Source organism: Rhamphochromis sp. 'chilingali' (assembly GCF_963969265.1).
Source record: "Rhamphochromis sp. 'chilingali' genome assembly, chromosome: 13".
In the NCBI taxonomy this organism is placed as follows: Eukaryota; Metazoa; Chordata; class Actinopteri; order Cichliformes; family Cichlidae; genus Rhamphochromis; species Rhamphochromis sp. 'chilingali'.
This window is the reverse complement of record NC_137940.1, coordinates 18050260-18077650: the sequence shown is the minus strand read 5'-3', so window position 1 is coordinate 18077650 and position 27391 is coordinate 18050260. Positions and strand designations below refer to the sequence as shown.

General features: G+C 48.4%; 1 protein-coding gene across 1 annotated transcript in view; it reads left to right on the top strand.

Moving 5' to 3' along the window:
- The first annotated feature begins 3462 nt into the window (after positions 1–3462).
- arap3 (ArfGAP with RhoGAP domain, ankyrin repeat and PH domain 3) overlaps positions 3463–27391 on the top strand; it is a 30188-nt gene continuing 6259 nt past the window's right edge. The window contains exons 1-24 of the mRNA XM_080900921.1: positions 3463–3603; positions 11755–11917; positions 12825–13754; positions 14130–14170; positions 15712–15794; positions 15891–15955; positions 16115–16354; positions 16712–16781; positions 17103–17223; positions 18049–18233; positions 18309–18415; positions 18708–18907; positions 19689–19774; positions 20088–20270; positions 21009–21144; positions 21499–21603; positions 22297–22450; positions 22530–22632; positions 22812–23010; positions 23094–23157; positions 23237–23400; positions 24756–24968; positions 25148–25253; positions 25393–25540. Coding sequence (XP_080757047.1) covers positions 11823–11917; positions 12825–13754; positions 14130–14170; positions 15712–15794; positions 15891–15955; positions 16115–16354; positions 16712–16781; positions 17103–17223; positions 18049–18233; positions 18309–18415; positions 18708–18907; positions 19689–19774; positions 20088–20270; positions 21009–21144; positions 21499–21603; positions 22297–22450; positions 22530–22632; positions 22812–23010; positions 23094–23157; positions 23237–23400; positions 24756–24968; positions 25148–25253; positions 25393–25540 — 3798 coding nt within the window. The 5' untranslated portion in view covers positions 3463–3603; positions 11755–11822. The remainder of the gene's footprint in view (positions 3604–11754; positions 11918–12824; positions 13755–14129; positions 14171–15711; positions 15795–15890; positions 15956–16114; positions 16355–16711; positions 16782–17102; positions 17224–18048; positions 18234–18308; positions 18416–18707; positions 18908–19688; positions 19775–20087; positions 20271–21008; positions 21145–21498; positions 21604–22296; positions 22451–22529; positions 22633–22811; positions 23011–23093; positions 23158–23236; positions 23401–24755; positions 24969–25147; positions 25254–25392; positions 25541–27391) is intronic.

The window sequence follows — 27391 nt, the reverse complement described above, 5'->3', positions numbered from 1 at the left end:
ATAAATTTGACTTTGACCTTGACCTTCATCCTGGCTCTCCTCAACATGACACCCTGAGCCACCAGCACACCTCTCACCTTTCTGCCTGATTCAAGCTTTCTTTGTCTCAGTGCTCTTTCAAATCATGCTATTGTTGGTTTTTGTTATCACAGCAACAATAATAATAATAATAATAATAATAATAATAATGGATTGCATTTATATAGTGCTTTTCGAGACCTTCAAAGTGCTTTACAATTCCACTATTCATTCACTCTCACATTCACACACTGGTGGAGGCAGCTACAGGTGTAGCCACAGCTGGGGCAGACTGACAGAAGCGAGGTTGCCATATCGCACCATCGGCCCCTCTGGCCAACACCAGTAGGCGGTAGGTGAAGTGTCTTGCCCAAGGACACAACGACTGTCCAAGCCGGGGCTCGAACCTGCAACCGGTGCCTACATCCTGGAATATACTATAAATGTAAAAAAAATAATCTGATCCCTGTGTTTATTCCATTAATTAAAGATGTGAGGACGAGGACAACAACAAGCTGCCTCTGTCTGTGTCAGACCTCATGTTTGGGTTTTTGTTAGTGAGTCTGCAGGAAGCTGAAAGTGTCCGCTTACCTCCGATCATCCAGAAAACCAAAGATTGTGTTCAGAGCAGGAAACACCAAGTCTGAACCTCACACTTCCCTTCGGTAATCTCAGCACAGACGGAAGAAACCGTGTCAGTTTTCTTCTGTCTGCGTGAGGCTGCAGCGCCCCCGAGTGGACTCAGTCTGAGCTGCAGAGTGTGTGCCCAAATCTCTGGCCCAGCTGCTTCCCATTAAGGTGTGTGAGTGAGGCACAGACACAAATCCACAGACAGTCACTGCCTGAGGTGTCTCTGCAGCTCGTCTTTGGTGCAAACAGGTGGAATGAAGCTGGACAGCTCCTCTGATGAGAAGAACTGAAGCTCTTCATCCTCCTTCTGTCTAGGCTCAACTCCCACACTTCATCCAGGTGACCCCAGAGGGACACACCTCTTTCCTGCCGTCACATTTACAGGTACGTTATGAAGACTCAGCTCACCTGGAACCCTGCTCAGGTGAAGCAGTGCCTCCACCTGAACAACTTCCTGTTCAGAATCAGTGTGTTTAAATCCTTTTATGGGGTGTAGAGGTAACCCTCCAGAACACACTAGGAGACAGGTGAGACGACCTGAGGCTGATCACGGTGGGGATTTTAAAAATATCACAGTTAAAGTTACTGCAGGAGGTGGCACATGTTCAGCTTACAGCGGTACAGTACTGATTCAGCGGTGACCTTCGACCTGAATCAGTCCAACCTGGTGGCCGTGGCAAAGATGAAGCGTCTTCTGATTCATGAAGCCTGCCGGGGGCGATGCAGGTAACCCAGGAGAGGTAGGGGGTGTGTGTGTGTGTGTGTGTGTGTGTGTGTGTGTGTGTGTGTGTGTGTGTGTGTGTGTATATATAACAGGGCGGCCCTTAGTGGCTGGAAACACAGTGAGGGAAGTGTAGTGGAACAGAAAGTATTTATTTGCCATACAGCTCTCCTTACAACAATTCACTAATCGAGCTTCTTCACAGCACAATTAACCCTCTAATGACAACCGGCAGCCTTAAATATGTTCAGCTGTCACAGACTAAACCATTCTTCCACTCTCAGGTAAATTCTTAAATCCCAACCTTCCACCACAGTATACAATATACCAGTTTGAATAAATAAATGCATAAATACATTTCACATTTTTATATTAATAAATATTTCACACTTTAATTTTACACCAAACTCAATATTATAAAAACCCAAGCACAAAAAGATTCACCACACTCGCTTAACCCATGGTCTCTCCCGGAATCTTTAAATGGTGTCTGGACCCCCAGGGAAACATTTGCCCAAACACCTTGAAGAGGACACAGGCAAGAAAGGGGAGTAATCACTATCGTACAAACACCTATTTGCGCCACTTTTATTCCTAGATTTCTCTCTCTCTCTCACACACACACACACACACATTTGCATTAGTTTTCCTTACTGGTAAACCTTAATCTCAATCTCAGTCACCTTTCTTCTCTCCTGACAGACAACCACCACATTCCTTGATGAGGAGCAGCTGTGCAGGATCTGAAACAAGCCTACCAACTGATTTTAAAATTCCCAATAAATAGTCAATAAATATTTAAACTTCTTGTGTGCAAATGTTTTACTGTGCAAATCCATGCTTAAAGTGCAATGCTAAATAAAGTGCTTGAAAATGTGCTTTTAATGAAGTGAAAGGTGTGCTCTGAAGTGCTATACAGATAATATAAATAAATGTAGTAAGGGAGTCCTCTTCCTTACACTGTGTCTGTGCATGTATGTGTGGTCTCCTGCTGTCAGAGGGCGTGTGCAGCCCGGTGACCTCCTGTGTGGTTTTGTTTGAGTGCTGCTGAGCGCGCTCTTCCTGCCTTGATGAGGAAAGCTTCATGAGGACTGCATCCTCCTTTAGAGGCAGAAAAATGCAGCTGGGCTCCGGATCCTCTCAGCGCTGTATTGTCTCAGGCACTTCCTGTTTCCTGTCTGCTCTGCTCAGATTGTTGTTTGGGCAGCAAGGAGGAAACTCCACCGCTGTCCAGCTCCTTAGTGCTGAGAGGACAGGACACAGTGTCCACGAGGACCTCTGAGCGCCCACGGGACAACTCCCTCATGTTGTGAAGTGACTGACTTACCTGCAGACGAGTGTACATGAAGCCATGAAACCCACAGAGCAACTGTGAAACCTAATTAATGCAAGTGGTTTATTTACCTGCTCATCTCACGTTTTACAGTTAAATAGCAGAAAGGCTGTTGAGCGACTGAAGCCCGAGGCCAGCATGAAGGGGTCTGTGATAAAACTCCTGATTAACTTCATTTTACAGCTTTAACATCTTCTTTATATTTTAGGAGCTTTTTCTTAAATCACAAATGCATAAAGATGATATCACAGTTTTCTTTTACATTACAGAAGCACGAACATGTTAATTCTGTATGATCAGAAGTGGAATGAACTGAGCATGTGCAGTTTAATCATTTTCCTGATGATCATAAATCAAAGCTGCGCTGGAGAGAACTGAGAGTTGACCTTCTTGCAATACATAGCTATATGAATATGTGCATTGTTCCTGACTACTTTTGTTGTCTTTTTTATATGTATTAGTGAACATTTAAACGATTTTTAAGAAATAAAGAAATTAATAATAAGAAACAATCAGAATAATAATGATAATAATAATAACAGGTTTAAACAGAGCAGGTGAGAACAGCTGTACTTTGCTCAGGTTTTTAATGCAAACGCCTTAAAGCACGTTTAAAAAGAACGAAGACATGAACATGAACCTTTACTGATGATCTGGAGAACTTACGGATCAATGCCAGCAAGTGGATCTGGAGACACAGTCTGACCGGAAGCTGTACTTCCTTGGGACTTTTATTGTGAAAGTGAGCAGAGGTTGTACCCGCAGTGGTCGCGTGTAGCTTACCGTAGCTGCTCAGAGTTTCTCCTCCCGGCGCACTGAGAGCCGCGCGCACTACTTACCGGACTGAACCGAGCACAGAGACCGGAACACGGAGCAGGAGGCAGGCAGAACCGGGTCGCAGGTAAGGCGCTCCCAGTCCTTCAGACTTTACTTAAACAGTCTCTCAGAGTCCCGCAGGAAGCGGCTCCTCCTGCCGCGGAGCCGCGCACAGTCCGCGGGTCCGACCCCGCCACAGGTTCGAGTCTCTGAGGGTCTGGATTCACACAAGGGGTCTGAGGGGATCCAGACTGGAGTCAGAGTAAATTAGTGTGAGGGACAGCAGGACTTCTCTTATGTTATTGTATTTTTACACACCTCTGTTGCTGTGAAGCTCGCACACAAGAATTTCACTCGCATGTACCGTACCAGCGTACCTGCACATGTGATGTGACAATAAAAGTGATTTGATTTGACTCGAGCTTCTGATGTTAGTGGATCTCTGAGGTTTTGAAGGTCTAGGTTTGCTATCCTGGTCCTGGTTTTATGGTCCTGGCTCTGGTTTCAGGGTCCTGGTTCTGGTTTTAAGGTGATGCTGGTGTATTTGGTGCATGATCTGGTTTCAGGGTTCTAGTTCTGGTTTTAGGGTGTGTGCTGGGTTGTTGGAGTCCGTCTCTGCCTTCACTGGCTGCAGGACAACATCGTGATTGCTGACATCATGATCACAGCTGATCTTGTCCTCTGAGCAACTTCATCATGACATCATCAGCTGGTCATTCATCAGTTCCTTTTCCTGTTTTTTGATTTCAGTTGATCAGCTGATAATCAATGAAAGGATTGATTTCTACAGCCGAGTGTTTGAGGTGTTACACACACACAGAGCAGCACCGTGTGTGTGTGTTTGTGTTGAGAAGAACAGAACAGGAAGGGAAAACTCCCTGTGATGTAACATCCTGTTTATCAACGTGTCATGGCCTCTGATTGGATGTTTTTGTGTTTTATTGTCCGGTTATTGCTCAGCATGTCTCTGCTTCGTAATTCTGTGTGTGAATATTTGTAAAATCATCACCCTGTGGGATTATATCTGACCTCTGACCTCAGCCTGGACCGTTATCTTTGGCTCTGTGCTGATTCGTACCTCAGGTCTCTGATCAGAGTGAAGCGTCTCCTCGTTCGTCTCACTGTTTCAGGGCCCTGAGACGGGTTCAGGGGCAGAATGATGCTGAACGTGACACACAACAGGGTCAGAGGTCGGTGGAGCCCAGTTCCCCCGACAGCCATCAGTGTCAGAGAATAATCTTTGTTTTCAACAGAGGAAAGCAGGTTTCCTGATTTTAGAGCCATCTGTGAATGTCCCACCTGGTGCCCACAGGTAGTCATGTGCGTTCCTTGGGCTTTAATAGTTACCTGCAGCCTCACACAATGTACACCACAAACTTTAACTGTTAATCCAGTCCAGTCAGTGATGATGCTCCAGGTCAGAGTTCAGGTTCACATCAGCCTGTCTGTAAAACACACCTGAATAAATCCTGTGCTCCACCTGAACACGCCACTCTGCCCTGAGAACATGTTGCTCCGCCGGTTGGTCTGAAGGGCTGCTCCTGGTTCAGTTCTTAAAGTGAGACATCTGTCTTCATAGACTCGCTCACTGAGTTCTGCTGTGATCCTGCATGTTTGGGATCTCCTGCATGTGGAGTTTGTGGTTAAATGGGGATTTCAGGTTTGGCTCAGTTTTGCCTTTCTGTGATCATGTGATGTATTTATCCTGAGAAGCTCGAACTGTGAAACTCCTGTTTATCTGATCACCTCCTGATGGCTCGCTTTGATTTCCAGGGAAGCTGTAAAATAGTTTTTTAGTGTAAGAGAAGCGTGTGTTTCTGCACACACTCAGTAAAACAGGAGGTCGCTCTGTGTGCAGAGGGCTTTTTAAACCTCAGCAGGTAAAACTGAATGCATCACGACATTCACTGCTCAGCTGACCAGTTTTCTTTTATTTAAATAAAGAATTAATCAGACTTTAGAGCTCAGAGGAAATCTATAGAGGTGTAGAATCAATAATAACCCAGTGTTCCCAGTGTTCCCAGTGTTCCCAGTGCGCGTCAGTGTGTGGTTCCAGTCACAGCTCAGGAACAATCAGCCCTCTGTTTCACACAATAGAGGCTCACTGTTATTATACTGCCTCATTCGCCCACCCTCACTCTCCCAGCCTTCCTCTCTGCTGCTCCTCCTCATTACAGAGCAACGCCTCGGTCCGACATATCTGCAGCAAGCACAAACCTGCAGGCTCACAGAGAACCTGTAGACCCAGAGAGAACCTGCAGAGAGAACCTGCAGGGCCAGAGACAACCCGCAGAGAGAACCTGTAGAATCAGAGAGAACCTGTAGGGGCAGAGAGAACCTGCAGAGAGAACCTGTAGACTCACAGAGAACCTGTAGACTGAGAGAGAACCTGCAGGGCCAGAGAGAACCTGTAGGGGCAGAGAGAACCTGCAGGGCCAGAGACAACCCGCAGAGAGAACCTGTGGACTCACAGAGAACCTGTAGAATCAGAGAGAACCTCTAGAGGCAGAGAGAACCTGCAGAGAGAACCTGTGGACTCACAGAGAACCTGTAGACTGAGAGAGAACCTGCAGGGCCAGAGAGAACCTGTAGACCCAGAGAGAAAGCATCGCAGCGGCTACAACCATTATCGTCTGCAAATTATGCCAGGCGGCAGTCATAGCAAAGAGATGAAGTACTTTTGAAATATGGGGAAAGCCAAAAATTGCGCTTCCTCCACTTTCGTAACATTGATTCCTTAATGTTGAATTCTCTCGCAGCTGCTCTATTCCCATGTTGTTGCAGTATATTAATAACTAACCTTGTATTGTGGATGAAAAATCTTAGTTGTTCTCCTGACTGAAGTTTGGCCCGTGTATAGTATCCTGATATGCGATTGCATTTGTCCCTAACCACCAGAATCCCTCACGTTAACTTTTATCGAGTGGAAAACACGTTGGCGTTCATCCTCCAGCTTCACTGTGCTAATGTTATGCTAACATAGCTGTGTCGCTAGCAATCATGTAGCACAACATTATATACCAGGTAGTCCAACTTCAGTAACCCTGCAAACGTCACTGCTGTTTAGTTTTCTGTCTTCATTTATGTTGGAAGTAATAGCAGAGCTGTACGTTTGAATTAGTTTCAAAAATCTCTGTCAGAACATGGTATGAAATGTTTAGGTGGAAACTAGCGAGCTAACTTCCTGTTAACTTCTAACTCCGTTAAATTTAATAAATTCTGTTTTCATGGATGCATGGATGTTAAACTTAATTGTTACACCTGGTAAAGCAGCAACGCTGATGATTTTATTAAAGATGAAAGAATTTAGACTGTTTTTAACTCTCAGTGTTCGTTTGACTTTGGGACCTGAAGTTGACGGAGTTTTGGACCCAGATTACTCCGCGAAGCTCCTCACTACGGCAGCCGTAATGCTCTGACAATCCATTAAGCAGTGCGGCTTACCAAAGTTGTACTAAAACATTTTTTAACAGATTTCTGCACGCCCAAATCGGTTCAAGGTCAGTAAGCACAACCAGAATTCATACATAAGGCACTCTCTCGATTTTTGAGAAAATTAAAGGATTTTAAGTGTGCCTTATAGTGTTGAAAATACATTATACAGAATAAAAGAATATATCGTGATATATATCGTTACCGCACGTGCTTCAAATTATACCGCGATATGGATTTTAGGCCATATCGCCCAGCCCTAGATGACAGCTTTTTGTCTTCCAGCTTCGCTCTCCCAGGTCTTTATCATGTGAAAAATCAGCTAACATACAGAAACACCAGTGATGAGGCGGGCGGCATGGGAGCAATGTCAGGGAGGTGAAGAGGGAGGGATGGGACGAGGACAGGGTGTGTTTGGTGTTTGGGGAGAAATGGGAACGGCAGAGGTAGCGCGGGTGCGTCTGAACCAAGACGTTTTTCTGCGTCTGATTTCAGCTGTCAGAGCAGGACCACTTCAGCCAGGCCAACCAGGTCTCCATGAGAGCTGCACTTCACCGGACAGACTTTCACCGTTTTTACCAGATTTGTCTCTCAGGCTGCAGGCTGCGAGCCTTCAGTCCTCCTGAGGAAGTCTCAGACAGCCTAACATTTGGCACAGTGTAAACAGGGTTGTTATGCAAGCTTGATGTTGTAGCACTTTAACACCTTTGTACGTCTTTGCTGTTTTTCTTGGTTCAGTAACAGCGAAGACAGTGATGTTTGTAGGGACTCTTTTAAATAGTCAGTGCCAAAGTTTGAGCTGTGACAAGGAAACTGGTGCAGATACGTGTGCAGTACGACCAGCTGCTGAAAATCCCCGCGTCCATCCTTGCAGCGTGTCACGGGGTGTCATCAGGAACAAACACAGGGTGACCTGCGCACATCATTCAGGGGTTATCAGAGTCACATGATGTAGTCACATCTGAACAGAACATGGGCATGCTGTAGTAATCCATGCTGCCTCACACAAACCTGCATAACAATAATAAAGTAAGATTATTTTACTTTTTTGGCCTTTATTGACAGGTACAGTAAAGAAATGACAGGAAAGCAGCTGGGGGGGCTGCGGGTCAGACTCAAACCCGGGCCGGCTGCTCACGTGCTGTTAGCGATGGTGTCGTGCTGACCGCACAGAGCTGTGCGTCTGCGTTACTGCCTGTTTGTGTGTTGGAGCTGTGAGCTTGTGTGTCTTTGCAGTTTGGTCGGCTGACACTTAGCCAGCAGACAGAATCGGCTCTTTTTAACAGCCGCCATGAAGAACTCGTAAAGTTTCCTGTGAAAATCTGTTCGAGGAGTTTGACACCTGGTGTCTGCTGTTTGTGGCCCATTGTGTTCAGCGTGACTTTATTTGGGCCACGCGGCGTCGATGATGACCTAGTTCTAATCAGTAATCAACATCCAGTCGTGTCAAAGACCCCCACTTTGGATCAATATCATCGGAACTAAAGCAGCTATCATAAATTAGACTCCCAGCATGCATTTCCAAGCCCACTCTCTGACCTCAGGTTTGACTCTTGTCATTTATTGGATTCTTCTTCACAATCACATGGAGGGTCAGTCCCCTGCAGACCCCGCACTGTGCACCCTGAATCAGCTGGTGTGTGGAGGGAAACTGGTTCGAGTAGATCACACCACAAATGTGATTTTGGTGCCTTCTACCCCTCGCTCATGAGGACCAGCACCATCAGCTGGAGACACCGACAGAGCTGATGGTTTCACTGATTTTACACCGTGGGCCACGTATAACCCACTGTGATGTTTAGTGGGCCGGGCCAGTGAAAGATTTTTATGTACACATTAAATCAATACAGGGACAGATGTGTTGGATCCAGTGGTCAGAATATGAATGTCCTTCGATGTCCTGACTCTGACTGGGTTTTACACCCAAACCTCAGACATGAGCTCCAGCTGTAGCTTCAGTCAGCCTGCGCTCGGCCCTCCTCTCTCCTGTCTCAGCTGCAGTGTTTAAAAGTGGAAGTCGGATGGGAGGGTCTGTATCCTCTGGCTGCTTTTCCTTGGCTCGGTCTTTATCTGTGGCCTTCACTGACTTCCTGCCTGGTTCTTTAACGTTTTTCCTCCTCGGCCGCTCTTTTTCCTCTCACACCGGACTTTCTGTTTTCTGTCACTGCAGTTTTTCTCAGGCTCCTGCTTTTTACTCCTGCTGGATTTGAGAAACTCTCCAGTTTTACATTAAAATGTCTCCCACAAAGTTGATTCTGTTCATCTGGACGTTTTCAGAGAAACGTTTCGTCATCATCAGGTGACTTCTTCAGTCTCAGCTGACTGCAGGTCTCCCCAACCTTTAAACAGGACATTTACACAATGACTGACAATGAGCTATGAGATCAGTTTCATCATTGTTAATATGCAAATTGTCATGATCAATGATCAACAACCACTAATCAAAGAGCGCTGATCACTGATCGTGACAGTTTGCACATTAACAAAGATGTGACCTCGCAGCCCATTTTCAGTCATGAGTAAATGTCCTGGCTGGAAACCTGCAGTCAGCTGAGACTGAAGAAGTCACCTGATGATGATGATGAAACGTTTCTCCCACCGAGCAGATGCATGTGCTTGTATCAAGACATGAAAAGGTCTCATGTGGAAATGTTTGCAGGAGTCATGTTGATATTATTACTCAGTGTGGTTTCCTGTGGATTGGTGTTGATTCACCACCATCTGTGAACATCTCTGAGTGAACGGTGAGTAAACTAGACTGCAGCGACCGACCTCCTGTTCCCCTTTTACAAAGTGCCTAAAATGACTCTCCTCTGTTTCTACCTTTATTATCCTGGAAAAAAGTAACATGAGGAAGTTTGTGGGGGTGGTGCAGGACGTGTGTGGGGACAGAGACAGTGGTGTGCAGGTGGAGTGACAGATGGGTTAAAGATGGGAGTGGGATACATCAGGGATCTGCTCCGAGCCCCTTCTTGTTTGCAGTGCTGATGGACAGGCTGACAGATGAGGTCAGAGAGGAGTCCCTGTGGACGCTGATGTTTGCAGACGACACTGTGATCTGTAGTGAGAGTAAGCAGCAGGTGGAGGAGAGCCTGGAGAGGTGGAGGCATGCTCTGAAGAGATGCAAGACAGAATACATGTGTGAATGAGAGGGTGGATGTGTAAGGAGTACAGAGGGTCAAGGTGATGAGCCTAAATACCTGGGGTCAGCCATCCACAGAGACGGGAGAGTCCAGGTAGGGTGGAGTTTGTGGAGGAGGGTATCGGGGCGGATTTGTGACACGAGGATGGCAGCGACAGTGAAAGGGAAGGTTTAAAGATAGAGCACGATCCAGCACACATGTCAGCACGAGGCATCGAGTCTCTCAAAATAAAACCAGCTTCAGTCTGTGAGCGTGCGCTGTGACGAGTCCACGGACGCTGCAGATTTCAGCTCTGAGACGAGGTGCTGCAGCTGTCCTGCGTTTTCTTTCCTCCTGTTGGTCGCCGGCTTCAGTCTGAGGAGACGTCAAAGTCCTGACAGAGAGATGCTGGCGCTGACGACACTCGGCGGCTCTCTGTGGTCACGTGACTGCACGGAAGCATGCATTACTGTGTTATTTATGATACGATCACATCATTGACACAGCATTGATCATGTTGTGTGTCACAGCTGTTGTGTAACGTGTTTCCTGGCTGTGTGGCGGCTGATCTCAGAACAGACGCAGCTTTTGTCTGAAGAGTGGAGGAGGAGGAAAAAGGTCGGCTGGAGGAAGCTGCTGTGACTCACTTCCTCCTCGGCCTTTGTCTTCCTGCAAGACGCTGCAGCCGTGTGTGTGTGAGTGTGTGTGTGAGTGAGTTATTTTTACTTTGGTGTTAGACACATGCTCTTCTGTCTTTCTCTGAGTGACGTCCTGATGCTGACAGAGAGCTCTCCCCAGCTCCATCACACCTGCAGTTTTACTGTCACACCTGGACTTCAGTATATCTGCTGTGTTCACAGGCTCTTATTGTTAAAGGTCCAACAGGAAGCTGCATCTGCTTCTTAGTTGACATCTCCTGAACACATCACAGAGAGGTGACACACACTCACACACACACACACAGACCCACACACACACACACACACACACACAGACACACACCCACCCACACACACACAGACACACACAGACACACACACACTGGCAGGATGCAGGGAGCCGCTGAAGTGAAGCGTGCTGCTCCGAGCTGGAGAGTTCTCCTTGTCTCATTGGCTGTGTGTGACTTCCAGCTGTTGATCCAGCAGATGATCCAGATGTGGGTCTGTTTTGGGCCCACAGTTTGTTCCCTGAGTTTTTCCTTGTAGCAGCAGGGGTGTCAGGGTTTCATGGCAGGAACCCTCAGCCTTTATCCCCACAGTGACCCTCTGTCTGATTCTCTGCTGCTGTGCAGAGGTCAAAGGTCAGCCTGCTGCAGACGCAGAGAGACAATCGTGCAGCTGTGTCTGCCTGCTGACATCATACTTTCTTCTTCTTTTGTGGTTTTAGTTCTCAGAAAGAGGGGCTCGTGAGCTCCAGAGGTCAAAGGTGACAGTGGTGCCATCTACACGGTGTGTGGAGGCAGTTTGTTAATTGATCTTAATTAGAGGATGCGGTTCAAAGAAACATTTAACGCCCCCTGCTGGAGGAATGAATGGTTACAGAGGCTGGCTCCTGTTGTGTGTGTGTGTGATCCAGTGTTTCTGGTTTTCTGGTTTCAGTGTGGGGTTAGTGAAGCAGCAGAACTTAAACCAGTTTCTGATGATATCTAAAGCAGATCAATCTTTCACCTCTTTCTCCACCAGATGGACGACCGCCATCCGCCACTGCTGTAGGTCAGCGATGGCCCAGGTGTTTCCTGCTGGTGGAGGAGATGAAGCCCAGTCCGGACTCTGTGTTGGTCATCATGGGCTCCCTGGATGGAAGCACGCCGGTTGAGAGGCTGCTTTCTGCGATTCATCTGGAGAGGTCAGGATTGAGGAGTGCAGCATGAAATGGGGGGAAACCGAAACGGCACAATCATCAGATAGTTTGTGTGGCAATGTTGTATCGATACAGGGACTCCAAATATTGATATTCTATTAAATAAGTTAAAATACAGCCGGGGCCTCTCTGTGTGGAGTTTGCATGTTCTCCCCGTGTGTGCGTGAGTTCTCTCTGGCTACTCTGGCTTCCTCCCAAAGTCCAAAGACATGCAGTTAGTGGGGTTAGGTTCACTGGAAACTCTAAATTGCCCACAGGTGCAAATGGTTGTCTGTGCCTATGTGTCATCCCTGTGACAGACTGGTGGCCTGTCCAGGTTGTACCCTGCCTCTGGCCCTAAGACAGCTGGGATAGGCTCCGGCTGGATGGATGGAAATGAACATACTGGAGGGCTCGTTACCTGCACTGCCATCCGGAGATAATGTATACGTACTGAGCTCGCCAAAGCTACCTCCAAACTCGGAGCGAGCCGATGGCTCGGCCACACGAGGAAAATCAGGGCAGCATCCTCCTCACAGCTACAAAAACAGTGTGAGGTTGTCTATGATTGCCATGCATGGTTAGCTCGCCGCTTGTTGCTGCTGCACACTCACCGTTCTGCGATCACACAGGAGACAACCTGTCTGCGAACAGCCTCAGGCTGACTGCAGTCATTCTCACAGACTGCTTTTCTACTTCAGAAATGCAGACAGATGAAAACACGTGGTCCTCAGTGTGACTGAGTGGGCTCAGCTGCCTACAGAACTGGGTGCACGTGTAACAGTTAAAAATGAACTTCTGTCCATGTCAATAAATGTGATTTTTAACACGTTATCACAGAAACTGACAACCAATCAAAGGGCAGCTCCCATCTAGCCAATCAGAATTACTTTAGGCCTCTGTCTTCCTGCAGGTACCTGGACACCTTCCATCGAGCCGGTCTCCTATTGGCTAGAGACTTCACACACCTCGACAGCGATGCATTGGTCAGTCTGGGCATAACTGCCACAGGACACAGGAAGAGAATCCTACGATTGGTCGGTTACATCGAGAGGACAGAAGGCCAAAGAGCCAATCGGAACGCAGATCTCCCTCGTGACCGCTGTCAGTCAGTTTGTTCTTCGAAGCGCGGTCGCACCGAGTCGCCCCGTCAGGAGGTGATCAGGAACAGCTCTGCTCCCGATCTCGCCGCCATGCTGGCAAACTCCGATGGCGGCAGGCCAACAGTGAAGCCGGTCCCCAAACCGAGAACTGTCTTCAATCGCCGCAGGACCGCGCCCATCCAGTTCACCCCAACACCCGACCCTGCTCCACCCCTACCCAGGAGGCTTTCCCAGGAGTCCATCTGCCTCACTGTGCTGGAAAGTCTGAGCTCAGCGGACATGCCCACAGCAGACAGTGCTTTGACCTCTGACCTCAGTGACAAGGCGCCGTCACCAAGCCGAAGGTCGAGCCATGGGGAGAGAACTGGGAATGGCCGCTGCAGGTCTCTGTCAGACACTGGAGGGTTACCGCCGGTTCCCCCGAGGCTGAACCGCATCGTCCCCCCCGCCTCGATGCAGGGGAATCCTCGCGCTTCTTCTTCTTCCCCTGTTCCCACAGAGCATTTGCAGGCGCCGTCCTTCATTTCCTGCACGGGTAGTCATGACAACAGCAGGCTCTCTGGATCCTCCCCCTCCGCTTCTCCCCGAGGAGGAGGCCTAGAGATGGTCTCCAATGAGATATATTGGGGCACGTTACACAGCTCTGCTGCCCCCGGTGGGAAGAGGAATTATTGCAGCCAGCAGTCGGCTCCTCCCACTCCACCCAGACAGACACCTGAGAGGAATTGCGAGAGGAACAGGTTAGTCACCGTGATGCACCAGTATTTGGACCGGGGTACGTTCCAATACTCAGTTTCATTTAGCAAGGTTTGCGACTCGGTCCGAGCGGTCTGAAGTCCGCACCTCCTTTAGCGGAGGAGACACGTTCTTCATGAAAGCATCCCACAATTCATAGCTACAGACCATCTGATCATTCCTAAAAGCGATCATCTGGATGTTTTTGCATTAAAGCATCTTTCCTTCACCTGTATCGAGGTCAAGGAGGATGGGTTAGGAAAAGGAGTTTTTGCGTGTTCGAGCGTACCCCAGGATCCATGATATGTTTGTTAAAAATCAGTTTTTATGTGAAGGCCCAGGCCTGACATGATTCATCATTTTCACTGTGTTTGTTTCAGTGGCAGCACTTTAAGTAACAACTCTTCAGAATCAGCCAGAGGTGAGTTCAGAGCTCTGAGTCGCACAGAACAGCCTAAAACCCAGGCAGGTCGAGCCTTGTCTGTAAGCTCTGCCTACAGGAAGACGTCATTACTCGTTTCCTGTCAGCCTGATCGAAACATAAAACTATTTAGTGACTGGTGTGTGAGACTCCTAGTTCCCAGACAGTGCACGCACACTTGAGAACAATGTTCCCTCTAAGCTGCACGCGCGCGCAATTGCGCACTGCTGTCACGGTGTCCGCACACAGGAAATCTGCATTGCACACAAAAAAAAAAATCTAACCTGAATTGCAATGAAAATAAATACGTTAACAATTGATTCTGTTTTACAGTGTGAGTTTGTAAGTGACCGGCAACTGGCCGCTCCAGCCAATAATGCGATTCACATTCGTATATACGCAGCTAATCAACGTTGACAGGCTCTGACAGCGTCCTTATGTGCCGACACCGGTGTTTTAGCGAGCAAAGCGGCTGATGTGGAGTGAAGCCACGTTAATGACAACGTGTACAACCATTGGAGATGTGAGCAGGACAGAAGGAACAACTGACGGAAAAAGTGTGGACTTTATGCCAGTTTTTAAATTGTGTTGATCGGCCACGTAAAACCAGAGTCATGATAAAAATATCTGCAATGTTTGGTTTTCTTCCTGAATACTGTCGTTGTTTATATTTTATATAAAAACTGCGTTTTATAAGGAAAACGCTCGAAAGCGCTCTCTGCCTGTGAGCAAAAACAACACCAAAAAAAACCCCCACCCTTTCCTATTGGTGGAAAAATGCACCATGTTGACCAATCAAAAAATGATATGGCAACATGGCATTTAGTTGTTTAGGAAGGGGGAAGTTTTAGGAGTGACGGCGGTGTTTGAGATGTGAGAGATTTGCGTTTAGCACAAATCTTGTGTAGTTAGCGTGTAGTGTAGTCAATAGTTTTGTTGTGTGTGTCAGAACAAAGAGGTGACTGCTGAATGTTACAGGTGTTACAGCAGTGATACATCTGCTGCTGTCAGGCCTGCAGGTATCAGGCTGTTGTTCTCCTTTATCTTATAGTGGACAGAAATTATTTTTTGGAGCGGCACAAATAATTTGTGTGGCATTAGATTTGATGCAGAACAGCTGATTGTTCTGTAAATAGTTTGAAATGTTTATTTAAAAAACGCCTTGGCTGCATTTTTAGGTAAACAGCTGCAAAAAACTTTGTTGTTTGCAAAACTCAGTTACTTTTTTGAAGAAGTAACTATATAATTAATTGCCCAGCATTGGTCATTATTTACTGTATTCAGACAGAGTTACAGACTCTCTCCCAGACCACAGACTCATAATACAAGTCAGAGCTTTATTTAAAAAAAGAAAGAAAAAAAGAAAGTTGTGTTTTCAAAATTGGAGTTCAAGTTATTTTTACTTCCAATAGTGTTAACATGCTACACAGATCGGCTTTGTCATACTGGTCACAGTTTATTTTAACTTTGATGTTATCAAATCAGAACGGACAGGGACGGGGCGCAGGTGAATCCTAACTCCGGTCATTTCTGTTTGGCAGCCTCCACGGACGACCCCGAGGACGAGATCAGCCCGTACTGTGAGACTGTTTTCCAGACCCGGAGACATCCTCCTGCCGCTGAGGTCAGACCGCCACCGCTCCTCCCCCTCACTGACAGAGACGCTCTTCTGACTTTCACAGGTCTGATAAAATGTGCTGCTTTGATCATTTATGTGCAGAGCGAGAGAAGCAGACATGAAGGAAGGGAGGCGAGGAAAGAGGAGAAGCACGCAGAGGATCATGGGTAAGGCGGCTACTCATCCTCATGAAACGAGACGTAAACGTGGCCTTGGAACCGATTCAAAATGCAGAAACATTTGCACGAATTACTTTAATGGACGTGATGATGTCATGCCCACGCTGTCTGCTTCACGTGCGTTGATAAAGTTTTTTGTGTTTTCAGGGGTCACAGGTTCTCGTGGACGAAGCGTTTTTCGCAGCCGTTTCACCCCGGGGACTCGCCAGGTTACAGCACTGTGGGAGAAGCTCCACCCTCCCTCCGCTGCCTCTCGCTGCCCCACCACGCCCTCCCCTGCGAGGCCGACGAGGACCTTACCATCTCCCCCTACGCCAGTTACACCTCCCTGACCGAGAGAGCCCCGCCCATCATTAGCGGCTGGCTGGACAAGCTGTCTCCGCAGGGGTGCGTTTGTTTCACACAGCTGATGGGGCCTGGATGTGGGAGGAGACTCTAAGTCTGACCCTGTTCTCTCTGTCTTTGTGGTTGGCAGGGGTCAGAGGTCATCTCTGCCCGTTCTGCTGTGTGTCCTTCTGTCTGCTCCTCCCTGTGTCTCCTTCCTCCTGAGGACATGCCTCTGCCTCGTCACTGTCCTTTCCTCCTCTTCCTACACTCGGTGTGTTTCCTTCCTTTCTCCTCTGCTTCCTTCCTTCCTTCCCTTACTGAAAGTCACTCAGTGTGGTGGAATTGGATGAAACCTAAATGTGTCTCCTCTCTTGTGTAAGTGGTAATGTGACCCTGGTGTGTGTTTGTGTTTTTCAGGAACTATGTTTTCCAGAAACGCTTCGTGAAGTTTGACGGCAAAAACTTGATGTACTTTGGCAGTGAGAAGGTACTCAGATCTTTATGATGTTGCCGCCGTCCTCGTGGGACGAGCTTAGAATTTGTCATCCTGCAGGTCAGAGGCGTGGGTCACTCTGCGCCCTGCGTTCAGCCTGTCAGGCTTCGTGTTCCTAACGTAACAGTCACCCCGACAGGTTCAGGAGGGTGGGCCCTTGTTAGCATCCTCTCATTAAGCTCCTGAACATTTCAGAGCTTTATTGATCCCAGCAGCGGAAAGACAAAAAAAAGGAAACACTGCTATCACCAGAGCTTGTCGCCCTGCTGACCGCACAGTTTGGACTCATCTCCTCTGACCTGTTCTCTGTTTCAGGACGCCTACCCAAAAGGAGTCATCCCATTGGCTGCCATCCAGATGGCCCGTCCAGCCAAAGACAATAAATTTGAAATTGTGACGAGTCACCGGATCTTTGTGTTCAGGACGGATAACGAAGGTAAACACACGACGTCAGATTCTCTGATTTTTCTCTTCTTGTTGTAAACGTTTTCCCAATAAAAACACAAAATGCAACAAAATTCAAGGTTGATGATAATGATGGTGTTGATGATGATGGTGGGGGTGATGATGATGGGGGTGATGATGGTGGGGGTGATGATGATGGGGGGATGATGCTGATGGTGGTGGCGATGACGATGATGCTGGTGATGATGATCGTAATGGTGTAGATGATGGGGGTGATGGTGATGATGGCGATGACGATGATGGTGGTAATGATATGTGATGACATGGTTGTGATGTGAAGATGATGATGATTAAAGCGCCTTAAGGCGACTGTTTTGATCTCATGCTGTATGATAGTGATGATGATGATGATAAAGATGATGATGATCATCATCGTCATCACGACCATGATAGTGATGATGATGATGGTCGTGCTGATGGTCGTGATGACGATGATGATGATGGTCGTGATGATGATGATAGTGATGATGATGATGATGTTGGTCGTGATGATGATGTTGGTCGTGATGATGATGATGGTCGTGAAGATGATGATGGTTATGATGATGAGGCTGATGATGGCTGTGATGATGATGATGATGATGATGATGATGGTCGTGACGATGATGATGATGATGGTCGTGATGATGATGTTGGTCGTGATGATGATGAGGATGATGATGATGAGGATGATGATGATTGTGGTGATGATGATGATGATGATGGTCATGACGATGATGATGGTGGTATTGACCATAATGATGATGATGATGCTGTTGATGATGGCAAAGCAGTTGATGTGTTTCCTGTGCGTCAGTGCTGCGGCGGCGCTGGGTGTCCACGCTGCAGGAACACGTCAGAGATCAGCTGGTGTTTGGACGGCGGCGTTTTGGTCCTGGAGCTCACTGCCAGAAACATGGGGGCCTGGAACTCAAAGGAACAAAATCCAAAGTGTACGCTGCCATCAACACGGACCAGATCTGGCTCTACAAGAGCGAGCAGGTGAGGGCGCCACCAGTTGACTTCCTGTGACTTTCTCAGGGTCCTGTGACTATTTCACTTCCCATGTTTCTCCAGTGTTTCCGTAACGGCATCGGCATCACGGTGATCGAAGCTCGCGGAGCAACGATCCGAGATGGAAAACACAAGAGCTTCGACCTCATCACGCCGTATAAAACTTTCAGGTGGGTGAGTTGAAACTCAGCTCAGCTGCTGCTTGATTTTGTCAGTACTGTCTGCAGTTACCAGCCTCGCTGACGCTGCATCAATCAAACTCTTGAGAAAGACTCAGGTTTGAGTCTCTGGGCTTTCCTGCTCTGCAGATCAAACTGAGTCCTGCCCTCAGCAGCGGGTCGCTGAATGAGAAAAATCTCTTATTGTCCCACACAGTTGGAGTTCTGAGTAATTCTGTTTTAATGAGAACGCTGAGACAAACAATGTAGATGTCGTTAAATGACCTTTGCTGCGCCTCCTCAGCTTCACCGCAGACTCAGACCGGGACAAACGGGACTGGATGGAGGCACTGCAGGAGGCGATCGCAGAAACTCTGTCAGATTACGAGGTGGCCGAGAAAATCTGGTCCAACCGCTCCAACAGGATGTGCGCGGACTGCAAGGCCCTGAACCCCGACTGGGCCTCCATCAACCTGTGTGTGGTCATCTGCAAGAACTGCGCAGGTACGACCTGCTCTCGAGGCTCGACATCTTCACTGATACCAGAATCAGAGTCCTCTTTCTCTGCTGTCAGTTTAGCTCTGATCTAATGACGGCGGCGGTCAGCTGTCAGCTAACATGAGCTAGCGTGACAGAAACACATTTACAACCTGCAGCAAAAGCCTACATTTCATCTCATCCGCCCATCGATCTCTTATTTACAGTCTGTGTCATCACAGAGAGAGAAGCACACTGACTCACGTTATCTGGGACATCTGGTTAGGCAGGCCAGATGTTATCTCTTACCTGTCACAACAGGTAACAGTGGCCCAGTAACATTCCCAACAAGCAGCAACTAACAAAGCAGAAATGTAACCAACAACAACTGTAAGAACCTAACAACATGCACACACGCACGCACACACAGGTTCCCCACAGATCACCAGGGAAGCTGCTCTGAAGTCAGGAGGTCAGCATGGAGACCTGCAGCAGAAAGAAAAACACCACATGTTGAAGGTGAGGTTGTTTCTGTGGCTCACTGAAAATATCAGGCCAATAAACACACCTGCACAGGTAAACAGGCTCCTGTTTACCTGTGCAGACACGAATCACTGCAGGTGAAACTGCCACTTAGGAGACAAGTCTGTTAAGACTGCAAGATCGTCACCAGGTGATACATTGGTATTGTGCTAGTGTTTGGAGAAGTCAGTGATGAAACACACCAGTGTGTGTCACAGCTGTGTTTCCCACTGTGTGTGTGTGTGTGTGTGTGTGTGTGTGTGTGTGTGTGTGTGTGTGTGTGTAGGCCAGCACAGAGGGCTGGGCACGATGGTCTCCAAGGTTCAGAGTCTGAAACTGGACACGAGCGTGTGGAGCAACGAGATCGTTCAGGTGAGAGCGGCTTCAGGTGGCCTCTCGATCTGAGGTTGGTGTCAGTGCGGCTCTCTGCTGTTACAGGCTTTCAGCTGTAGGGGGGGTTAGTGGCAGGTGTAGTCTAACATCCACCTGTTTTTATGAAGTATTCACCTGTAAAGGTGGAAAAGCTTATTAAAGGACACTGAAGCTACTGAGAATGTGACAGAGAAGCTCTAAAGTACCAGCTCGGAGCAGCCGGTTCAGAACCAGCATTCACAGACGCCTGAAAGCAGAGCCGTGCTGTTGTGTTTGTTTGTTTGCTTATACTGTGTGTATGTTTGTGGGCCAGCTCTTCATCATGCTGGGGAACGACCGGGCCAACGACTTCTGGGCGGCCCGTCTGTCCGTCTCTGAGGAGTTGGACTGCGATGCGTCGGCTGAGCAGAGGAGAGAGTTCATCGCCCAGAAGTATCGCGAGGGTCGATACCGCCTTGCCCACCCGGCGTTCAGCAGCCAGGAGGAGCTGCTCAAGGTTTGCCCGACTGCTTTCATGAAATAAATACACTTAATGTTGGCATGCTGGGGTGAGAAGGGCCACAACAAGACGGGTCATAAAGGTTCATGCGTGAAATAGCTTCATGCAGCTTTAACTACAGCTGCATGCAGCTGCAACTGTGAACATAACTGAAGCTAGTTAGGACGCTGTAATGCACACATGTGGTGTGTGCGGTGTGGTGCTGGGAGAGCGCGTCAGCCTCATAGATCGTAATGTTGTAGATGAGGTCAGACTCAGACCGCAGCAAATCATAAGCAGCTGCTCTTTGTGTGGGGGGAGCCTTTTTCCAGAGTGCACAGGGGCTCAGTGACCAAATGTTTAAAGCATCAGAGACGAAGATAAAAGCAGCTGGTAGATAAAAACAGGAGGCTTCGACTCACTCACACCTTTCGTCTAAGAAACTTCTGCATCAAAAGGTCAAAGGTTACCCTGATCAGCTGACATGCTGATCCAAACATTTAAAGCCTTAATAAACAATCGCGAAACAGAATCACAGCAGCACAGCCATGAGTCTGTCTCAGACACGCACACACTGAGTTACTGTCAGTCTATAGTACATCTGTGACATCATCAGAAGATGGCTCCTGCGTTTGTGTGTCCGGGTTCGCAGGGCCTGAGGTTTCCATGGCAGCAAACAGCAATAACAACGATGATGATGTGATAGTGTGCAGAGATGGTTCTGGTGTTGACGATGATACTTCGTGTCTCCAACAGGTTCTGTGTTCAGCCGTCTCTGAGCAGACTCTCCTGAAAACGGTGACTCAGATTTTCTCAGAGGCGGAGTCAGCTCACCTCGCCAACGACTCCAACGGCCGCCACCCCCACCTAGCGGATCACTGCAGCACATCAGGTTGGACTCTACTGTGCTCTGCTGTACTCTAATGCACTCTGCAGTGTTGAGCTGCGAGGAAGCAGGGCGTTGTATTTGATCCGATTAAATTCAACGTGTGAAGTCGGTGACTGAGCTCGGTGCGGAGCAGCGTTGGCGCTGAAGGTCAGCCGCTCCGTTATCAGTGCTGTCCTGCAGGGAGGCTTTCTCACTGTCACGCTCGGCTTCACTGAGCAGTTTTCCGAGTGTTGGCTCAGCAGAAGAACACCTGCGTCAGTGTCAGTTTGCTCCAGACGCAGCTGTGCAATATTTCTCTTTCGTTGATGTGATTGGCTGACGGTGTTTATCTGATAATGTTGTGCTTTTATCGGTCAGATCCCAGCGTCTACGATGAAATCATGCAGCCGATTCTTCACTCTGGGTACCTCTACAAGTCGAGCTCTGCCAACAGAGGAACAATGTCCAGAAAAAACAGAGAAGGTAGGAAGAGGCGGGGTCAGAGGGTTTAAGGTTTAAACAGTCCTCAGATCAGAACAAAGAGGCGGTAAACGCCTCCAACACCTGCCAAAATTCACCTAAACCAAAAACTGTCAGAGACGTTTTCAGGTCTTCAGCAGGTTTCTGCTTCAGTGTTCAGGCTCAGAGCACAGGGCGGGATGTTAGCTGTGTTAGCTCACAAAGGCTGCTGGCTTGGTACCACAGACCAGGACGTTGTAGCACGAGCTTGAAATGTGGTGTTTTTTAACGTCATCTCTTTTCAAACATCTCTTTTCCCTCAACATAAGGATTATCTGATTTCTGAGCAGTGCTGACAAAGTAAAAGTTGCTCCTTAGACGTTTATTCAGATTGTGGTTTTGTTTCGTCCCGACGGCTGAAGCGCAGCTTCCAAACTCCATCAGATTCTCTGAGCCGTGTGCGCACTGGCAGCAAACACAAAGGAATTCTGGGAATTCTTGTGGAATTTGAGGCTACGCTGATACGATAACAATCAGAGCAGACTACAGCCACTCTGTAGCATCGTGACGTAGCTGTCGACGTATGCAGAATCATTTATGGCACTGACAGTTTGCTTCACCGCCCGCCTGTGAGCAGCACTAATGTTGCAGATGAAGAGGAGGGGAACGAACATTCATAGCTGAGTCTCGTGTAAAATTCTCTGTTCTCATCATCAGACTTCCAGAAGTTCTGGTGCTCGGTGGATCAGTCTCTGGTCTTCTACGAGTCGGATCGATCAGCTGATCCCAGCCTGCAGATCAGCGCTAAAGACATCGTGTGTTTGGGCGTCAGTCGACCCGACTCCTCCAACAACAACGGATTCATTGACAGGTTTTTATTCGCCAAGCTCCACGGTTAAACAGAAAGCTCAGATGGTCAGCCTGGTCAAACTCAAACTTTTCTCCCTCAGGTTTCGTTACACCTTCGAGTTGTATCTGACGTCGGAGAAACTCTTTCAGTTTGGCTTGGAAGCGTCCGACGAGCTGCACAGCTGGACCAAAGCCATCGGAAAGGTCTGCGCCGCATTTCGTCTGCATCCTCCTCACAGAGCAGCTGAACACGTTTGTTCTGCTGTTCATGTTACAAACAATCAAATAAATAATGTTACAAAATTGTTCTAACACAAAATATTTTCCCTAAAAACTTCCTTGAATAAAAAACTGATCCATGTTTGTGCTGCGACCGTCACCAGGCTGCCACGCCGCTCAGCTGTCACTGCCTGCTGACCCGAGAGTTTGAACGGGTCGGGCTTCTACGGTACCGGGCGATGCTGGACCCTCAGCAGTGGAAGGAGGCTTACTTTGTCCTGCAGAAGTCCAACCTGTTCATCTGTCCCCGCAACGACGGCGCCGCCGAGGACATCATCAACCTCAACCGCCTGCAGGAGCTGAGTATGTGTGCTGGTCCCGGTCCGGGTCCTGGTGAATAGTTCTGATGGAGTCTGATTGTTATTGACGGAGCGCTCTGTGTTCAGGTATCACCTCCGAGATGGAGAACCAGGAGAAGAAAGACATCCTGGTCCTGGTGGAAAAAGGAAGGTGAGTGTTTGTCTGGTCTAGGCTTCAGTTTGTTGTCTGCTTCACATTTTGACGCACATGCGTTCGGTGTTCCCGTCAGAACGCTCCACCTGCAGGGCGTCGGTCGCGCAGACTTCTCTCTGTGGTACTCCGACATTCAGCGAGCAGCCGGCGGTAAAGGAAATGCTCTGAGAGACCAGCAGATGAGCAGGAACGACATCCCCATCATCGTGGACAGCTGCATCGCCTTCATCACACAGTACGGTGAGGAAGACTGACAGACAGACTTTCCTTGTTGGTAAGGGTTGGGGTTAGGAGACTGTAGCTACGCCACTGTGGGCTCTGCTGCTGATGGAGGATCGTCTGATTAAACTGAACTGAAGAGGTGGAGGAAGCTTCAGGTCTCAATGGTGACAGGACAGTGAGATGAACAGAGCCTCTAACCCTCCTCAGGTCATTTTAAATAAATGAAAATATTTGGAAAAATGCACTTCTGAAGTACTTTTATGGCACCGTGCTCACTCACTCGTGAGCTGCTGCAACATGAATCAAATGGCTGAGTTGCCACCTCAGCATGCAGGCAGCTTCTATAGAGTCTTGCTAATGACCTGCTAGTTGTATTCAGGTGTGTTGCAGCAGGGACACATGGAAAAGTTTCAGGACAGCGGCCCTCGAGGACTGGAGTTTGAGTTAGACGATACAGTTCACGTACTTCCTTTTGACCCTGGGGCCTAACCATGTAAACACTGGATTTCAAAGGATGTGAAGACCTTTTATTCGCTCACACATGAGAAAACGATCATTTAAAGACTGATTATCATCTTAATAATTCAGACTATTTTAGATATCTCCAATTGAGGACCTACTTCCAGCAGAACATTGTCACCAGAACTGATCTATATGATCCAATACTGATCCTTCTTCGTGGAAACAGGTAAGGCTGCGAGGGTTTTGACAAAGAAGCCTCACTCTACGGGCTGTGATAAAGAAAATGAAGGAAACATTTCAATATTAAATGAAGAATCGTTGGACGAATGTTCCTCCTTGTGGAAATGTACAAATTCCAGTATATGTCCAGCTGGAAATGTCTGATGTGTTTTTTCATCTGGACACAGGTACACTGTTGGAGGTTAGGTGGGCCGTTGGCACATGTTTTGGGGCTTCCCTATTATTAAACCCGTAAAACTTTAGTCAGTATATTTAAGGTAAATAACATACCTTTATAATTTTCTACCATACTCGTCTGCTGGGTAGAAAAGGTGCTTCTAGCAGGTGATTAACCCAAGCAAACCTGCGCTCCTCCCCGATGAGCTGCTTGAGTTTAGGAGGAGGAGGAGCAGTGTGTTAGATGCATTGTGAAGACTGAACCTCACTGCATGGTTCTTCTGCCGTTGTCATCAGGACGACTTGCTGCCGGGTTGAACTTGGCGTGTTTTTCCCTGCAGGATGTTTTAGAGCCAGAAGAAAAACCCTGCAGACCAGCTTATGTGTGATTTTACTGTTTCTGCTGATAAATGATGTGCTCAGATGTGATGAAAGAGGCACGCAGCTCTGTTCCCCTGGTTTCTCATGTCAGGATAACAGAGCCGTGTGACCGAAGCCGCTCTGGGTCTGTGCAGGTCTGGGTCACGAAGGCATCTACAGGAAGAACGGAGCCAAATCCAGGATCAAGCTGCTGATGGAGGAGTTCCGCAGAGACGCTCGAAACGTCAAGCTGCGGATCGGGGACCACTTCATCGAGGACGTGACCGACGTACTGAAGAGGTTCTTCAGAGAGATCGATGACCCAATCTTCATGGTCGACCTCCACCCACTGTGGCAGGAAGCTGCCAGTGAGTCCACCTTTCTTCTGAGCGGTGCTTCTGCTGTCAGGGTTCAGGTCCAGACCACAACCCGAACATCACCTGATTTTACTTATATTTCAGGGACGGTCGGCGGTACACCTTCAGCTGATTGTAATTTGTCTAAATGAGTGATTGGTGTCTGTAACGAGTTTGTTCTTCATGCTCAGAAATCCCTCAGAGGCGTGCGAGGCTGGACCGTTACAAAGACATCATCCGCACTCTACCCCGAGTCAACCGGACCACCCTGGCTGCTCTCATCAGTCACCTGTACAGGTGAGCTCCCTAAGAAGCTGCACTGGTTACACCTGGTGGGGGTGGGGCTTAGGAACTTGCCTTTTTGTAGAAAACAGCAGGTGAGTGTAGGACACTGAGCCAAACGATGAGTCTAAAGAGGTTACCTGCGGTTCTTCAGGGTCCAGAAGTGCGCAGATCTGAACCAGATGTGCACCAAGAACCTATCGCTGCTCTTCGCTCCAAGTCTGTTCCAGACGGATGGGAAAGGTGAGCATGAGGTGAAGATCGTGGAGGACCTGATAGACAACTACCTGTACGTCTTTGAAGTGAGTAAGCCGTAGGGGCACACCAACACGTTCCCCCGTGTGTGACGTTGTCCTGTGTGTGACGTTCTCCTGTGTGTGACGTTCTCCTGAGTGTGAGGTTCTCCTGTGTGACGTTCCCCCGTGTGTGACGTTCTCCTCTCTGTGTCATGTTCCCCCGTGTGTGACGTTGTCCTGGGTGTGACGTTCTCCTGAGTGACGTTCTCCTGTGTGTGTCGTTCTCCTGTGTGTGACGTTCTCCTCTCTTTGTCATGTTCCCCCGTGTGTGACGTTGTCCCGTGTGTGACGTTGTCCCGTGTGACGTTCTCCTGTGTGTGAGGTTCTCCTTTGTGTGAGGTTCTCCTTTGTGTGAGGTTCTCCTGAGTGTGACGTTCTCCTGTGTGTGACGTTCTCCTGTGTGTGACGTTCTCCTGTGTGTGAGGTACTCCTGTGTGTGAGGTTCTCCTGAGTGTGAGGTTCTCCTGAGTGTGACGTTTTCCTGTGTGTGACGTTGTCCTCTGTGTCTCATGTTCCCTCGTGTGTGACGTTTTCCTGTGTGCGACGTTCTCCTGTGTGTGAGGTTCTCCTGTGTGTGACGTTCTCCTGTGTGTGACGTTCTCCTGTGTGTGAGGTTCTCCTGTGTGTGAGGTTCTCCTGAGTGTGAGGTTCTCCTGAGTGTGACGTTTTCCTGTGTGTGACGTTGTCCTCTGTGTCATGTTCCCTCGTGTGTGATGTTGTCCTGTGTGCGACGTTCTCCTGTGTGTGAGGTTCTCCTGTGTGTGACGTTCTCCTGTGTGTGACGTTCTCCTGTGTGTGACGTTCTCCTGTGTGTGACGTTCTCCTGTGTGTGAGGTTCTCCTGAGTGTGACGTTTTCCTGTGTGTGACGTTGTCCTCTGTGTCATGTTCCCTCGTGTGTGATGTTGTCCTGTGTGCGACGTTCTCCTGTGTGTGAGGTTCTCCTGTGTGTGACGTTCTCCTGTGTGTGACGTTCTCCTGTGTGTGACATTCTCCTGTGTGTGACGTTCTCCTGTGTGTGATGTTGTCCTGTGTGCGACGTTCTCCTGTGTGTGAGGTTCTCCTGTGTGTGAGGTTCTCCTGTGTGTGACGTTCTCCTGTGTGTGACGTTCTCCTGTGTGTGACGTTCTCCTGTGTGTGAGGTTCTCCTGAGTGTGAGGTTCTCCTGAGTGTGACGTTCTCCTGTGTGTGACGTTCTCCTGAGTGTGACGTTTTCCTGTGTGTGACGTTCTCCTGAGTGTGACGTTTTCCTGTGTGTGACGTTGTCCTCTGTGTCATGTTCCCTCGTGTGTGATGTTGTCCTGTGTGCGACGTTCTCCTGTGTGTGAGGTTCTCCTGTGTGTGAGGTTCTCCTGTGTGTGACGTTCTCCTGTGTGTGACGTTTTCCTGTGTGTGACGTTGTCCTCTGTGTCATGTTCCCTCGTGTGTGACGTTCTCCTGTGTGTGAGGTTCTCCTGTGTGTGACGTTCTCCTGTGTGTGACGTTCTCCTGTGTGTGACGTTCTCCTGAGTGTGACGTTTTCCTGTGTGTGACGTTGTCCTCTGTGTCATGTTCCCTCGTGTGTGACGTTCTCCTGTGTGTGAGGTTCTCCTTTGTGTGAGGTTCTCCTTTGTGTGAGGTTCTCCTGAGTGTGACGTTCTCCTGTGTGTGACGTTCTCCTGTGTGTGAGGTACTCCTGTGTGTGAGGTTCTCCTGAGTGTGAGGTTCTCCTGAGTGTGACGTTTTCCTGTGTGTGACGTTGTCCTCTGTGTCTCATGTTCCCTCGTGTGTGATGTTGTCCTCCCTGTCTCATGTTCCCTCGTGTGTGACGTTTTCCTGTGTGCGACGTTCTCCTGTGTGTGAGGTTCTCCTGTGTGTGA